This window comes from Dermochelys coriacea, chromosome 14 (genome assembly GCF_009764565.3).
Source record: "Dermochelys coriacea isolate rDerCor1 chromosome 14, rDerCor1.pri.v4, whole genome shotgun sequence".
Taxonomy (NCBI): domain Eukaryota; kingdom Metazoa; phylum Chordata; order Testudines; family Dermochelyidae; genus Dermochelys; species Dermochelys coriacea.
Window position 1 is genome coordinate 2,642,068 of NC_050081.1, and position 16,409 is coordinate 2,658,476.

Genomic DNA, 16,409 nt, shown 5'->3' on the forward strand with positions numbered 1-16,409 from the left:
TTCCTTATTCATTTTCTCCACACCATTCCTGAGTTTATAGACCTCTATCGTATCCCCCCTTAGTCGTCTCTTTTCCAAGCTGAACGTCATTTTTTTAAATAGCTCCTTATATGGAAATTGTTCCATACCTGTAATCATTTTTGGTGCCTTATGCTGTTCCTTTTCCATTTCTGATCTATCATTTTTTTTTATGGGTGACCAGAACTGCATGCAGTATTCAAAATGCCAGGGATTTATCAAGTGGCATTTTTATGGACTTATTATCTATCTCTTTCCTAACGGTTCTTAATGTTCTGTTTGCTTTTTGACTGCTGCTGCACATTGAACAGATATTTTCAGAGAGCTAACAACAATGACCCCAAGATCTCTTCTTTGAGTTTTAACAGCTAATTTAGACCTCATCATTTTGTATGCGTAGCTGGGATTGTTTTCCAATGTGCATTACTTTGCACTTATCAACATTGAATTTCATCTGCCTTTTTTGCTGCCCAGTCACCCAATTTAGTGAGCTCCCTTTGTAAGTCTTCACAGTCATCTTTGGACTTTATTATCTTGAGTAATTTTGTATCTTCTGCAAACTTTGCCCCTCACTGTTTACACCTTTTACGAGATCATTTACAAATTTGTTGTACAGCATTGGTCCCAGTACAGATCCCTGGGGAACAACACTATTCATCTTTCTCCATTCTGAAAATTGACTATTTATTCCTATCCTTTGTTTCCTGTCTTTTAACCAGTTACTGATTCATAAGAGGATCTTCCCTCTTATCCCAGGACTGCTTAGTTTGCTTTTGGTGAGAGATCTTGTCAAAGGTTTTCTGAAAGTCCAAGTACACTGTATCCACTGGATCACCCTTGTCCACTTTTGTTGATCCTGTCAAATAATTCTGATAGATTGGTGTGGTATGATTTCCCTGCACAAACTCCATGTTGACTTTCCACAACAAATTGTGCTCATCTCTGTCAGATAGTTCTGTTCTTGCCTTTAGTTTCAACCAATTTGCCTGGTACTGAAGTTAGCTTACTGGCCTGTAAATTGCCAGTATCGTCTCTGGAGCCTTTTTAAAAAATTGGCATCACATTAACTATCCTCAAATCATCTGGTAAAGAAGCTGATTTAAATGACAGATTATTTAAATACCACAGTTAATAGTTTTGCAATTTCATATATGAGTTCATTCAGAACTCTTGGGTGAATACCATAGAGTCCTGGTGACTTCTTATTGCTTAATTTATCAATTTGTTCCAAAACCACCTCTATTGACTCCTCAATCTGGGACCGTTCCTCAGATTTGTCACCTAAAATGAATGGCTCAGGTGTAGGAATCTCCCTCACATCCTCTGCAAAGAAGACGGATGCAAATAATACATTTAGCTTCTCTGCCATGGCGTTGTCTTCCTTGAGTGCACCTTTAACATCTTGATTGTCCAGTGACCCCACTGATTGTTTGGTTAGAAGCCTTTCTGCTTCTGATGTACTTTAAAATATTTTTTCTGTTAATTTTTGAGTCTTTTTCTGGTTGCTCCTCAAATTCTTTCTCAGACGGTCTAATTATACTTTTACCCTTGACTTGCCAGAGTTTATGCCCTTTTCTGTTTTCTTCAGTAATATTTTACTTCCAGTATTTTTGCCTGTAACCAGTTCTTTTACTCTGGTGTTTAGCCATGGTGGCCTTTTTTTTTTTGGTCCCCTTACTACTCAAGGTGTAGAAGTTCAATTATTGTTATGCAAGACCTGGAAGTGGGCGAGGGGAAGAAGATGGGAGGAATCTTTGGGTAACAGCTGTACTTATAGTGAAAGTTCTTACAGGGAGTGTGAAATCTGGATTGGAACTTTTGCTAGAAGGAGAATAAATTTTGAGTATGGTAAGAAATCCAGCACTTCTTTCCTGAGATGAGAGAGAGAGAAAAATCTCATTGCTGCAAGGTAACTCCCGAGCTTGCTATTTGCCAACTGGCAGCTTTTTACAAATGCTAGTGCAGATCTTAGATGGTAATTTAATTATGGAAAGAGATTACATGTCACTCAAACGCCTTTCCCAGTGAGTAGCGGAAGGACCTTTTCGGATACATGTTTCCTGACTGACCAAGTGATTTAATAATCTAATAAAAAGAAAAGGAGTACTTGTGGCATCTTAGAGACTAACAAATTTATTTGAGCATAAGCTTTCGTGAGCTACAGCTCACTTCATCGGATGCATTCAGTGGAAAATACAGTGGGGAGATTTATATACACACAGAGAGAACATGAAAAATGGCTTTTACAATACACACTGTAAGGAGAGTGATCACTTAAGATGAGCTATTACCAGCAGGTCGGGGGGGGGGGAGGAAGAAAACCTTTTGTGGTGATAATCAAGGTGGGCCATTTCCGGCAGTTGATAAGAACATCTGAGGAACGTTTCGTGTAGCTCACGAAAGCTTATGCTCAAATAAATTTGCAAGTCTCTAAGGTGCCACAAGTACTCCTTTTCTTTTTGCGAATACAGACTAACACGGCTGCTACTCTGAAAATAATCTAATAGTGATTGGATGGGAACTGTTCAGGAGCCATTGATACATGTTTTAAAACCCCACTTTAAGAGTTTAACCACATTTAACCTGGGACATGAGATTTTATTAGAGAATAAATAACTGCAATTGATGTTTGCCCCCTCTCAATTGTGGAATACTTTGATTTTTCCTAGGCAACAGTAAATGCCCGTCCCCAGCGCATCCTTGACAGCTCCTCCCTCACGCAGTCTGCCCCAGCCAGCCCTACCAACAAGGGCATGCACATCCACCAAGTGGGGTAAGTAACCTCCTAAATGTTGTTACCTTGCCAGTTACAGCTAGGTGGATTTGTGCACTCGTTCCCCACCACAAGCCATTCAGCTACCCCAGTTAACTGAGACACAGATGGGAAACTTGCAGAACTCTCACTAGCTTTCTGTGTGGTCTTCCTCTAAACATTGGTAAAGGAGAGATCCCCGCAAAAAACTGGGGATTTCCCTTTAGCACCCTCATCAGGACAAGGAGCAGCCTGGCACACTGACTGCAGGTAAGTGGAGAAAGGCAGGATAAATGCTCATGCTCTCATCCGTCATTGGTTTGATCTGAGGTAGATGGGACCTACATTTCCCCATAGAACTAATCTGTCTGCTCTTCACTTTGACATGGTGAGGACCCAGGGTTACCTGATCAATAGCAAAGGCTGCGTCTAAAGAATGACATGGGCAAGGCTGGGCCTTCGAAATGAGCTTCTGTTGTGGTTATTCCCAACCCCAACCTCTCTCCCAGAGGAAAACAGTGACTGGCCGTTTGGACTTCACACACTTGCAAACATATCATGCCAGAAAACCTCACAGTGGAAAGGGAATACAAACTTATAAAGCTTCTGTAGCCATGTGTTTGTTACTGGCCATGGAACAGGGAAAACATCCGGTTATCTCTGCCTTGTACTCTTCAGCATTGTCATGAGCTGACATGATCCCTGAGCTTGGGGAACTAGAATCACTGTTAACATGTCTTGGGTAAGGTGCCATAACTGTGTTCATATGAATCATTGTGACCATGGCAACCTCAGTGTTTCCCAGTGAGCATAGCGGTTTAAATCTTTAGACCTGAATTTAGGTTTGGCATAGCAGCCAAGACTCGTTTTTATTTTGGAGGGAGATGGCAGTGAAGTTTAAAGCCTAAAAAACAAAGGAACAAACCTATATCTTTTAAAATTAAAAAAAATTGCAAGGAAAGATGCAGAGGTGGCACAGTTAGTGATTTTGAGGGCATGCCCTTCTCCAGCACCCAGGTTTATAGTCTAGCTTAATCTTCCCCCGGTAGATGGATTTTCCACCTTGCTCACTTTGTTGGAAACTGATCATTTCTCAAAGGTGGAAGCTATTGTCTGGTTGTATTCCACCCTGGAAAAGCCTGAATTTCAGTGGATGTTCATCAGCTTGGTTCAGAAAGTGAGGTGAGTCCTGTGTTCAATGCCATGTTCATCCTCGTGTTCTTTCCCAATACTAGAGGGTCTCCTCCAACTACCAGCACAAGCATCTCCAGCCTGACAAATGATGTGACAAAACCACCAGTCAGCCGGGACCTCCCATCTGTAAGACCTTCAAATGTAGGCAATCTTGGGGTCCAATACACCCCCCACTCCCACCAGTTCCCCAGGACGAGGAAAATGTTTGACAAAGGGCCAGATCAGGTAAAATGGTTCTTTCTACTAGCTGTCACACCTGTTCTTTGTTCTCCTACTTTCTAAATATCCTTCTTTGCTTTTTGCAGCTGCCACTGACTCCAGTTTAGTTTCCTCTAATCCTGTCAACGTCAATAAAGTAAAAAATTAAATTGATTATTTTTCCTCGTCTCCAGGATAAATGTCGCTTTGTGGCTCTTGATGTGACATTACTAGCTGCTACTGCTGCTTCTTCAGAGAAGTGTTTAATTGGAAAAGGTTATTTATTGTTCTGTAAACATTCAGTTACTTTACATAAATTGAGGCTGCTACCTCACCTTAATGAACAAGTTTTCAGAGAAATTCTCAGAGGCTAGGAGTCAGTCACGCTCCTTAACTGCAGGAGAGAATGTCAGATCCTTTCAACAAGCACCTTCGGTGTTGGTGGGCCCCACAGGAGCAGCCCTTGTCACACAGCTGTAGGTCATGGTGTATTCAGGTCTTCATAATCCCTCTGCCACTGTCAGAATATGCATATGTTCTACATCAAGTCCATCCAAATAGAAAGAACAACAGTCCATACCGGCTGCAGTAGAGAAGCACACAGGTCAGATGCATCTAGTGTTTTCATTGTTCAGTGCCAAAAGGGCTCATTGGGTTGATGCGCAAAGAATCCTTCGTGCTTGTTTGGCACTCTTCAAAGGCGAGCAGGTGTAATTATCCCTACTTCACTAACGGGGAACCTGCCCCACACAGGTGGTGACTTGTTCTGCGTCAGTGGTGGGAGCAGGGAATGCAGCCCATGGGAACCCAGTGGAACTCCTGCCCCCGTCCCATGCTAGGTCCATTTGACCAGAGCTGCCACCCCTGAAAGAGAATGTAGGCGTGTTTTCGTGTCTGACTGCAGAAGGACGCCCAGTGACTAAGAGCTGGGGTCAGTGAGGGATTTACATACTGCCAGCACTGGCTAGAGCCAGGCAGGTGCTGGGCACGTTTTCACATGTCATTTCACACAGCCAATTCATTTCACTCTGAACTTGGATCTTTCTAGCCTTTGGAGGCTCTTTCACACAGGCTGCCAAACTGTACCACATGTGAGAAAAACGGGGGAAGCAGCTTCATCGGGGAAAGAGAAGAGCCCCACTCACTAGTGTATGCAGATAGTACTGTTAGAAAGTGCCACATGGTCAGACCTGGAGACTGAATTCCTCTCTGCACCGATGCAGCCCAGTCAGCAGCATTACAGCTTCCCTGCCCTAGAACGACCAACCACCTCGGGGAGAAGAGGGGAATTCAGTCCTTGGCCTGTCTGCAAAGACTGCCAACTGTAACGATGCTCTCTGATGTGGACAGCTGGCTGCTAGGAATTGAAGTGGCTCCCAGCAATTCACTTCCCATAAGCCACTGCACAGCAATCAGGTGGTAATGCCTTTGGAACACTACCAGGCAGGAGGGACCAGATTCAAGTCAGCAACTTATCGCTGAGACTTGGTGTATCCCATTACAAAGTCACCTTGGCCATCCAGTCCAAAGATGGACACCTCTTTAATGAGCTGGCTGAGGTTTGAGAGTGGCCTGCTTCTTCTATATGCCTTTTCACCCTTTTTATGGCTGTACATATGCTGGCCCCTGTTCTGAGGTTTGGGCCAGTAGTTTTTTCTTGAATCACTTTTACTATCCCCAGTTGTGCCCTGTGCTAGACTCCAGACAGGCCGTGGAAAGAAGCCAGTGCTGTTACTTCATATTTACAAAATAGTTGTGCCCAGAGGCCCTAATCATTACTGGAGCCCATGGTATGTGCTGTATAGCATCTCAGTGCCCTCCCTGAGGAGCTAACGGACGGGCTGTTATTTCAAAGCGTGGTGTGCACAATCTCAGATCTCGGCAGCACCTTTCAGCATCTATCTGCTCAATTTCTCTTCCGGTTGAAGTCGGCCTATGATATTAGTTCTGTGAGAGCTCTGGGAAGAGAGCCAGCACTTTGAATGTGGGTGGACAGGATCATTAACAAACAATGTTTACCCCTGTGTTCTCTTCCTGGGCAGACCACTGATGATGCAGATGAAGCTGTTGGACACAAAATCTTCATTTCAGCCACAATGCAGACAGGATTTTGTGACTGGAGCGCAAAATATTTTGCTCAACCGGTCATGAAGGTAATATTCTCCCTCCATTCATGTTTCTTGAATCACAACCCTGCCCTCTCAACCACACAGAAAGGTGGGATGCTGACCCTGGAAATATGAGCACAATGCGCTCTCCCTTCCCTCGTCATTACTTTTCTGTTCATCCTAGAACGAGAGTGCCACTCTTACACCACCCTCCCTGCTGCTTTTGATCCATATAACCACCTTGCCTATAAAATGTGGGCGGAGGAACAGAGACGATCAGGGGGGGGAGGATTTAGTGGAATGTTGCCAGGGGGGAAAGAGCCCCACGGTATGAAGTAAAAGCTATGCCAAGCCCATGTGAGTAGGAGTGCAAGTATGTGGGATGGATCTGCTTGTTGGTGCCACTGGTCCAGTCAGCTAAACAGCATTGCCTTACTGTGAAGGTTAAGCATGGCTGCAGCTTCCAAAGCATTGTATTGCTCCATCCATAGCTGACATCTGATGCCGTGTCTGAGTTGTTCTGCATCGCACAGTGGCAGTTAGGTGCTCCAGCTACATCCACCATGAGAAGCACAAGTTACATACACAACTCAGAGTAACAAACAAAAATTCAGTCCCCCAGTAAACAAAGTAACTGGGCCATGGACTAAACTCTGCAGCACTAGTACCCCAATAGTGAGGACAGATTCTAAAGCAGGGGAGAAGGGGGCCCAGCCCATGGTCGTGGGGCAATCAGCCAAAGGAACTTGACAACACATGTCTCTTAGATGATCTTAATTGTAGAAAGAAAAGGAGTACTTGTGGCACCTTAGAGACTAACAAATTTATTAGAGTATAAGCTTTCGATGAAGTGAGCTGTAGCTCACGAAAGCTTATGCTCTAATAAATTTGTTAGTCTCTAAGGTGCCACAAGTACTCCTTTTCTTTTTGCGAATACAGACTAACACGGCTGCTACTCTGAAACCTTAATTGTAGAGTGAAGGCTTATTTCAAAGCAGCAGGGTCCATGTCATATTAAGTATTTTGTGTGTTTTCCTCATAACTTCCCTTACTAGTTACCTGAGAGAGTTGTGTTCAAAAGGGGGGTTTCTCCCTCCCCACTTGTCGCTTTCTTCTTGCTTAATTCTATAGCAAGGTTATAATGCTGAATTTGTCACATTGCGATCGTTTCCTTAACAGATACATGCCCTAAGCAGAGGAGTGAGTTCATTACACTAGAGTTAACACTTCCTTAGCACACTGAGGATTAGGTGTAAACGTTAACTGATGCTCACAAACATGCAAGATGGAATTGGGTGGGTGGGTAGATAGCTGAGTAAAGCAAAGACAAGACTTCGTCACAGGTTCAGGCAGGTGTACGTCATCACAGTGACGCTGTTCTCTACAGTTAATACATGGCAAAGAAAGGCTGTCCAAATCCAATACAAGCTTTTCTAGCAACTCTTTTAAGACTTTGCTAGATGTGGAAGTCCCTCTTTAAAAGCAAGTTTTGTTTTGTGTGTGCTTGTGACAACAAATGATCTTGCTCTGAGCTGGGCAGCACAAGGGTGTATTCAGGTTAACTTTCCTGGGAAAATGCTGCAGATTAATCATTCTTCCCTGCCAGCCCAGAGAACAACAATAAAAACAACTTGGCTGTTAGAACAATCTCCTTTTGCTGTGTAATGAAGTCCCTGTATTCCAACGGCAAGGGCAAAGACGAAGCTTTCTTCCCGCCTTTGCATTTAGGTTTCTGGCTGTGTTGATGCTAAAACAAGCGGAGGAAATTGTTGAGAATGCTGCCTTAAGTGAAGACTATTTAATCCCAGTGTCAGCAGAGCGTGTCCTCCACTCCAAGTTAGCTTTGACCCTGCTTGCTCGAGTGCAGCTTTAGAGCTGTGACCTACTCACAGGCATCTTGTAAAATCTCCTTTATCTCCCAAAAAGGGGTTTGACAGCAACTGAGGCTCTGAAATAGCTCCCAGGAAAAATTCCCGCAGCCTTGGTTACTTAAAAGAAATCACAATTACAGCAAGGAAAGAGGGTGGCGGTGGAGATTGTGGTGATGATGAATCTCCTTTGAGATACATGGGCAGGAGACGGACAGAGGACTTTGTGTGTGGGTAGGTGAGGGTGTGGGGACAGGGAGAGGGGTTGTGGCTGCAGACGGGGCAGTAAATTAGAATGGGTGGTTGGCAATCCTCGGATTGTTTGTTTGGAAAAATCTGTATTTTGTTAGCCCTGGAGGATGGAGGGGAGATGGCTAATGCTGACCTCAGGGCAGAGTAACTTGGTGTTTCCAAAGACACATCGTGTGGGGGTTTGGAACTGACAGCACCGCTACCAGGACTGCCAATGTGTGGATTCTGGGGAATTCCTGGATCGCAAGGTTGTAGAAGTTTGTGAAAGAGGAAGAACATGGGAAGTGCTGGCTACAGACTGATTGGGTTGTGAAGAGGTGGCCTGCCTTGGCATCATGTTTTGCCCACTCTGTGGCATCTAAGTGCTGACTTTTAAGAGCTTGTGATTTACCAGATACTGTGGTGATTCACTTGGGTGGAAATGATCTGCCCCTTATCCCTGCTGAACACCTCAGACAATGTATGAGAGCACATTTGGACACTATCAGAGGCTTGTGTCCAGCGGATGTGATAGTTTTCTCTCATTTGGCTGAGTGTCTGAATAATTGCTTAGTGACAATATGAAAGCTATTAATATGTGCCCAAAGAATATTAATTGGGAAGTGGGAGTGTTCATGGTTGACCAGAATATGTATGTGGTATGCCATAGAAACATTACAAGCTCTGACACCTCTCCATCTTTTGGTAGGGCCCTATGAAATTCATGGCCAGGAAAAGCATCACGGACCATGAAATCTGGTCTTTTATGTGCTTTTACCCTATACTATACCCTATATATACTCACGGGGGAGACCTGCGTTTCTCAAATTGGGGGTCCTGACCCAAAAGGCAACTAGGGGGAGCGCTTTTCTTGACCTGCTGCTCACAAACCGGGTAGAATTAGTGGGGGAAGCAAAAGTGGATGGGAATCTGGGAGGCAGTGACCATGAGTTGGTTGAGTTCAGGATCCTGACGCAGGGAAGAAAGGTAAGCAGCAGGATACGGACCCTGGACTTCAGGAAAGCAGACTTTGACTCCCTCAGGGAACAGATGGCCAGGATCCCCTGGGGGACTAACATGAAAGGGAAGGGAGTCCAGGAGAGCTGGCTGTATTTCAAGGAATCCCTGTTGAGGTTACAGGGACAAACCATCCCGATGAGTCGAAAGAATAGTAAATATGGCAGGCGACCAGCTTGGCTTAATGGTGAAATCCTAGCGGATCTTAAACATAAAAAAGAAGCTTACAAGAAGTGGAAGGTTGGACATATGACCAGGGAAGAGTATAAAAATATTGCTCGGGCATGTAGGAAAGATATCAGGAGGGCCAAATCGCACCTGGAGCTGCAGCTAGCAAGAGATGTCAAGAGTAACAAGAAGGGTTTCTTCAGGTATGTTGGCAACAAGAAGAAAGCCAAGGAAAGTGTGGGCCCCTTACTGAATGAGGGAGGCAAGCTAGTGACAGAGGATGTGGAAAAAGCTAATGTACTCAATGCTTTTTTTGCCTCTGTTTTCACTAACAAGGTCAGCTCCCAGACTGCTGTGCTGGGCAACACAAAATGGGGAAGAGATGGCCAGCCCTCTGTAGAGATAGAGGTGGTTAGGGACTATTTAGAAAAGCTGGACGTGCACAAGTCCATGGGGCCGGACGAATTGCATCCGAGAGTGCTGAAGGAATTGGCGGCTGTGATTGCAGAGCCCTTAGCCATTATCTTTGAAAACTCGTGGCGAACGGGGGAAGTCCCGGATGACTGGAAAAAGGCTAATGTAGTGCCCATCTTTAAAAAAGGGAAGAAGGAGGATCCTGGGAACTACAGGCCGGTCAGCCTCACCTCAGTCCCTGGAAAAATCATGGAGCAGGTCCTCAAAGAATCAATCCTGAAGCACTTAGAGGAGAGGAAAGTGATCAGGAACAGTCAGCATGGATTCACCAAGGGAAGGTCATGCCTGACTAATCTAATCGCCTTTTATGATGAGATTACTGGTTCTGTGGATGAAGGGAAAGCAGTGGATGTATTGTTTCTTGACTTTAGCAAAGCTTTTGACACGGTCTCCCACAGCATTCTTGTCAGCAAGTTAAGGAAGTATGGGCTGGATGAATGCACTATAAGGTGGGTAGAAAGCTGGCTAGATTGTCGGGCTCAACGGGTAGTGATCAATGGCTCCATGTCTAGTTGGCAGCCGGTGTCAAGTGGAGGGCCCCAGGGGTCGGTCCTGGGGCCCGTTTTGTTCAATATCTTCATAAATGATCTGGAGGATGGTGTGGATTGCACTCTCAGCAAATTTGCGGATGATACTAAACTGGGAGGAGTGGTAGATACGCTGGAGGGGAGGGATAGGATACAGAAGGACCTAGACAAATTGGAGGATTGGGCCAAAAGAAATCTAATGAGGTTCAATAAGGATAAATGCAGGGTCCTGCACTTAGGATGGAAGAATCCAATGCACCGCTACAGACTAGGGACCGAATGGCTCGGCAGCAGTTCTGCGGAAAAGGACCTAGGGGTGACAGTGGACGAGAAGCTGGATATGAGTCAGCAGTGTGCCCTTGTTGCCAAGAAGGCCAATGGCATTTTGGGTTGTATAAGTAGGGGCATAGCGAGCAGATCGAGGGACGTGATCGTTCCCCTCTATTCGACACTGGTGAGGCCTCATCTGGAGTACTGTGTCCAGTTTTGGGCCCCACACTACAGGAAGGATGTGGATAAATTGGAAAGAGTACAACGAAGGGCAACGAAAATGATTAGGGGTCTAGAGCACATGACTTATGAGGAGAGGCTGAGGGAGCTGGGATTGTTTAGTCTGGAGAAGAGAAGAATGAGGGGGGATTTGATAGCTGCTTTCAACTACCTGAAAGGGGGTTTCAAAGAGGATGGCTCTAGACTGTTCTCAATGGTAGCAGATGACAGAACGAGGAGTAATGGTCTCAAGTTGCAATGGGGGAGGTTTAGATTGGATATTAGGAAAAACTTTTTCACTAAGAGGGTGGTGAAACACTGGAATGCGTTACCTAGGGAGGTGGTAGAATCTCCTTCCTTAGAGGTTTTTAAGGTCAGGCTTGACAAAGCCCTAGCTGGGATGATTTAACTGGGACTTGGTCCTGCTTTGAGCAGGGGGTTGGACTAGATGACCTTCTGGGGTCCCTTCCAACCCTGATATTCTATGATTCTATGAAAAGGGAGTTGCAGGGAGGTCGCAAGGTTACGTTGGGGGGGGTCACGGTATTGCCACCCTTACTTCTGCGCTGCTGCCTTCAGAACTGGGCAGCTGGAGAGTGGCGGCTGCTGACTGAGGGTACAGCTCTGCAGGCAGTAGCGCAGAAGTAAGGGTAGCAGTACCGCAACCTCCGCCCCACGATAACCTTGCAACCCACCCACCCCCAACTCCTCTTTGCGTCAGGACCCCTACAATTACAACACTCTGAAATTTCAGATTTAAATAGTTGAAATCATCAAATTTTAGATTTTTTTAAATCCTATGACCGTGAAATTGACCAGAATGGACCGTGAATTTGGTAGGGCCCTATCTATTCGATAGGTCTCAGAGGAACTTTCAATAATTAAGCTATCAGTATTTTGGAGCAGAAACCTTGTCTGTGACTTCTCTCGCCACGCTGCCACAAACTCCAGCCACTGGGGAACATAACCAGGAACACCATTCCACTGTAACATAATTGCCCTTCGCTCCAGGCACCGCCCATGAGTTGGTTTGTAGGAGGAGAGAAGTTATGGCAATAGAAATGTTTGCACACCAGGGAGTGAAGATTTCAGGGAGATGTGTTCCCTGCTTGTGGTGGAGGGCTCCTGGATACAATAGTGAGAGGAGAGAGCCAGGATGGATGGGGGAATGCAGTGAGTGGGTCAAGGGCATGGGTGGGAAGGTAGGCCAAAGCAGGACTGGTGGGGCCCAGCTAATGGGAGTGTAAGGGGGTGTTGGGGAGTAGTGCAGGCTGGCTGGTTGGCTCAGTATGCAAATTCCAGGACATATGTATAGCTGTCTAAATGATTACCAACTCCTCCCAATAGCATATCTTTCCTGTTCAAACAAATGGGAAATTCAGTCGCAAACATCTGTTACTATGGAGTTACAGTTGCTTGCTGGTACATAGTCCCCTTGCAGACAAGTTTGAGCAAAACTCAAACTTCTGAAAACTAGGAAATGCACAGGTAAGGTTGCACCTTAACTCTGCTCTCTTTCCGCAGTGCCCCTATGTGCCTGTTGACACGTACACCTTTGCTTTGCCAGTCCCACCATGGCTGAAATGTACGAGCTCTGCACCTCCTTTTATAGCCCATTTACTCTCACCCACAGAATTCCATGTAACACAATTAAAGGACAAAAGGGGGGAGAAAGTTTGGCAATTCCTCATTCCCTCTGTTCCCCTGGAGCTGGCTGTAGCCCATGGGAATTATTTGCATACACTCTAATGCATTCAGGTTGTTAGGTGTCCTACGCTAACTGGTGGAGGCGGAAGTTGGGCCTGCTGTTAAAGGGTTAGTTGTGATGGGAGGACATGTGGGTTACTTTGAGGTATGTGACAGCTGTAACTGTGATATGAGGAGATGTATGTTTTGCACCCTCCAATGTGTGTGAGGAAGGAAAGGAATGAAACGACGTGAACCTTCACAGTGCAGTATGCATCATTTCAGTGCAGAATTGTGTATATTATATAAAGAGCAGGGCACCGGGATTTAGTAGAAAGGGAATTGTCAGTAACAAGCTGGGATAGGAGAGCAATTTAAGCATCTATTACCTGTCTGCACTTCAGGTAAATTGAGCGTGGTCAGTGTCAGGTGTAGCTGCACTGAATGGCAGAGGCAGTAGTTAGTTCTGCTTGGTAGAACTGTGTGTGTGTGTGGGTTATGTCAGTAGCAGGGCACAGGGCTTTTATTACAAAGGATATTATCAGCAGTGAGGTGGAATATGAGTGTGTTCTAATGCTTTAAAGCTGATTAAGTGACAGTGTAGTTGAGATGGTATCCTGCGGGTAAGTGTGAGGGATTTGTAAAAGGCTGTGAAATGGTTCTTAAATTGTAATGTGTGGTATTCTTTCTGGGGAGCTGGCTGTGGGTGTGGGTGAGGGTGTGTACAAACGGGGATTTGGAACCCACTGAAACTTACATTGCCAAGGGCCAGTGTGAGTATGTATGTATTAATCCATCACTCAAAGAGGGTAGAGAGAAGGTGCCATGGGCAATCTTTGCGGTTGTTATGTCCTTTTTGTCTTTTAATTGGCTTCAGAGTAGCAGCCGTGTTAGTCTGTATTCGCAAAAAGAAAAGGAGTACTTGTGGCACCTTAGAGACTAACAAATTTATTAGAGCATAAGCTTTCGTGAGCTACAGCTCACTTCATCGGATGCATTTGGTGGAAAAAACAGAGGAGAGATTTATATACACACACAGAGAACATGAAACAATGGGTTTATCATACACACTGTAAGGAGAGGTTTCAGAGTAGCAGCCATGTTAGTCTGTATTCGCAAAAAGAAAAGGAGTACCCGTGGCACCTTAGAGACTAACAAATTTATTAGAGCATAAGCTTTCGTGAGCTACAGCTCACTTCATCGGATGCATTTGGTGGAAAAAGCAGAGGAGAGATTTATACACACACACACACACACACACACACACACACACACACACACACACACACACACACACACACACACACACACACACACACACACACACACAGAGAGAGAGAGAACATGAAACAATGGGTTTATCATACACACTGTAAGGAGAGTGATCACTTAAGATAAGCCATCACCAGCAGCAGGGGGGGGAAAGGAGGAAAACCTTTCATGGTGACAAGCAAGGTAGGCTAATTCCAGCAGTTAACAAGAATATCAGAGGAACAGTGGGGGGGGGAGGGAGAAATACCATGGGGAAATAGTTTTACTTTGTGTAATGACTCATCCATTCCCAGTCTCTATTCAAGCCTAAATTAATTGTATCCAGTTTGCAAATTAATTCCAATTCAGCAGTCTCTCGTTGGAGTCTGTTTTTGAAGCTTTTTTGTTGAAGTATAGCCACTCTTAGGTCTGTGATCGAGTGACCAGAGAGATTGAAGTGTTCTCCAACTGGTTTTTGAATGTTATAATTCTTGACGTCTGATTTGTGTCCATTCATTCTTTTGCGTAGAGACTGTCCAGTTTGGCCAATGTACATGGCAGAGGGGCATTGCTGGCACATGATGGCATATATCACATTGGTAGATGCGCAGGTGAACGAGCCTCTGATTGTGTGGTTGATGTGATTAGGCCCTATGATGGTATCCCCTGAATAGATATGTGGACAGAGTTGGCAACGGGCTTTGTTGCAAGGATAGGTTCCTGGGTTAGTGGTTTTGTTGTGTGGTGTGTGGTTGCTGGTGAGTATTTGCTTCAGATTGGGGGGCTGTCTGTAAGCAAGGACTGGTCTGTCTCCCAAGATCTGTGAGAGTGATGGGTCGTCCTTCAGGATAGGTTGTAGATCCTTGATGATGCATTGGAGAGGTTTTAGTTGGGGGCTGAAGGTGATGGCTAGTGGCGTTCTGTTGTTTTCTTTCTTGGGCCTGTCCTGTAGTAGGTGACTTCTGGGTACTCTTCTGGCTCTGTCAATCTGTTTCTTCACTTCAGCAGGTGGGTATTGTAGTTGTAGGAATGCATGATAGAGATCTTGTAGGTGTTTGTCTCTGTCCGAGGGGTTGGAGCAAATGCAGTTATATCGTAGCGCTTGGCTGTAGACAATGGATCGAGTGGTATGATCTGGATGAAAGCTAGAGGCATGTAGGTAGGAATAGCGGTCAGTAGGTTTCCGATATAGGGTGGTGTTTATGTGACCATCGCTTATTAGCACCGTAGTGTCCAGGAAGTGGATCTCTTGTGTGGACTGGTCCAGGCTGAGGTTGATGGTGGGATGGAAATTATTGAAATCATGGTGGAATTCCTCAAGAGCTTCTTTTCCATGGGTCCAGATGATGAAGATGTCATCAATGTAGCGCAAGTAGAGTAGGGGCATTAGGGGACGAGAGCTGAGGAAGCGTTGTTCTAAGTCAGCCATAAAAATGTTGGCATACTGTGGGGCCATGCGGGTACCCATCGCAGTGCCGCTGATTTGAAGGTATACATTGTCCCCAAATGTGAAATAGTTATGGGTGAGGACAAAGTCACAAAGTTCAGCCACCAGGTTAGCCGTGACAGTATCGGGGATACTGTTCCTGACGGCTTGTAGCCCCCGACCTGGGGTATTCTATCTGCTACCCAAGATCCATAAACCTGGAAATCCTGGACGCCCCATCATCTCAGGCATTGGCACCCTGACAGCAGGATTGTCTGGCTATGTAGACTCCCTCCTCAGGCCCTTCGTTACTAGCACTCCCAGCTATCTTCGAGACACCACTGACTTCCTGAGGAAACTACAGTCCATTGGTGATCTTCCTAAAAACACCATCCTAGCCACGATGGATGTAGAAGCCTCTACACCAACATTCCACACAAAGATGGGCTACAAGCCGTCAGGAACAGTATCCCCGATACTGTCACGGCTAACCTGGTGGCTGAATTTTGTGACTTTGTCCTCACCCATAACTATTTCACATTTGGTGACAATGTATACCTTCAAATCAGCGGCACTGCGATGGGTACCCGCATGGCCCCACAGTATGCCAACACTTTTATGGCTGACTTAGAACAACGCTTCCTCAGCTCTCGTCCCCTAATGCCCCTACTCTACTTGCGTTGAAGATGTCATCAATGTAACGCAAGTAGAGTAGGGGCATTAGGGGACGAGAGCTGAGGAAGCGTTGTTCTAAGTCAGCCATAAAAATGTTGGCATACTGTGGGGCCATGCGGGTACCCATCGCAGTGCCGCTGATTTGAAGGTATACATTGTCACCAAATGTGAAATAGTTATGGGTGAGGACAAAGTCACAAAATTCAGCCACCAGGTTAGCCGTGACAGTATCGGGGATACTGTTCCTGACGGCTTGTAGCCCATCTTTGTGTGGAATGTTGGTGTAGAGGCTTCTACATCCATCGTGGCTAGGATGGTGTTTTTAGG

General features: G+C 45.5%; 1 protein-coding gene across 7 annotated transcripts in view; it reads left to right on the forward strand.

The window, feature by feature from the left end:
- RPTOR (regulatory associated protein of MTOR complex 1) overlaps positions 1 to 16,409 on the forward strand; it is a 323,167-nt gene that overhangs the window by 259,242 nt on the left and 47,516 nt on the right. For all 7 annotated transcript variants that reach the window (XM_043496352.1, XM_043496353.1, XM_038371215.2 and 4 more), the window contains 3 exons: positions 2,688 to 2,791; positions 4,006 to 4,189; positions 6,205 to 6,315. In XM_043496352.1, coding sequence (XP_043352287.1) covers positions 2,688 to 2,791; positions 4,006 to 4,189; positions 6,205 to 6,315 — 399 coding nt within the window. The remainder of the gene's footprint in view (positions 1 to 2,687; positions 2,792 to 4,005; positions 4,190 to 6,204; positions 6,316 to 16,409) is intronic.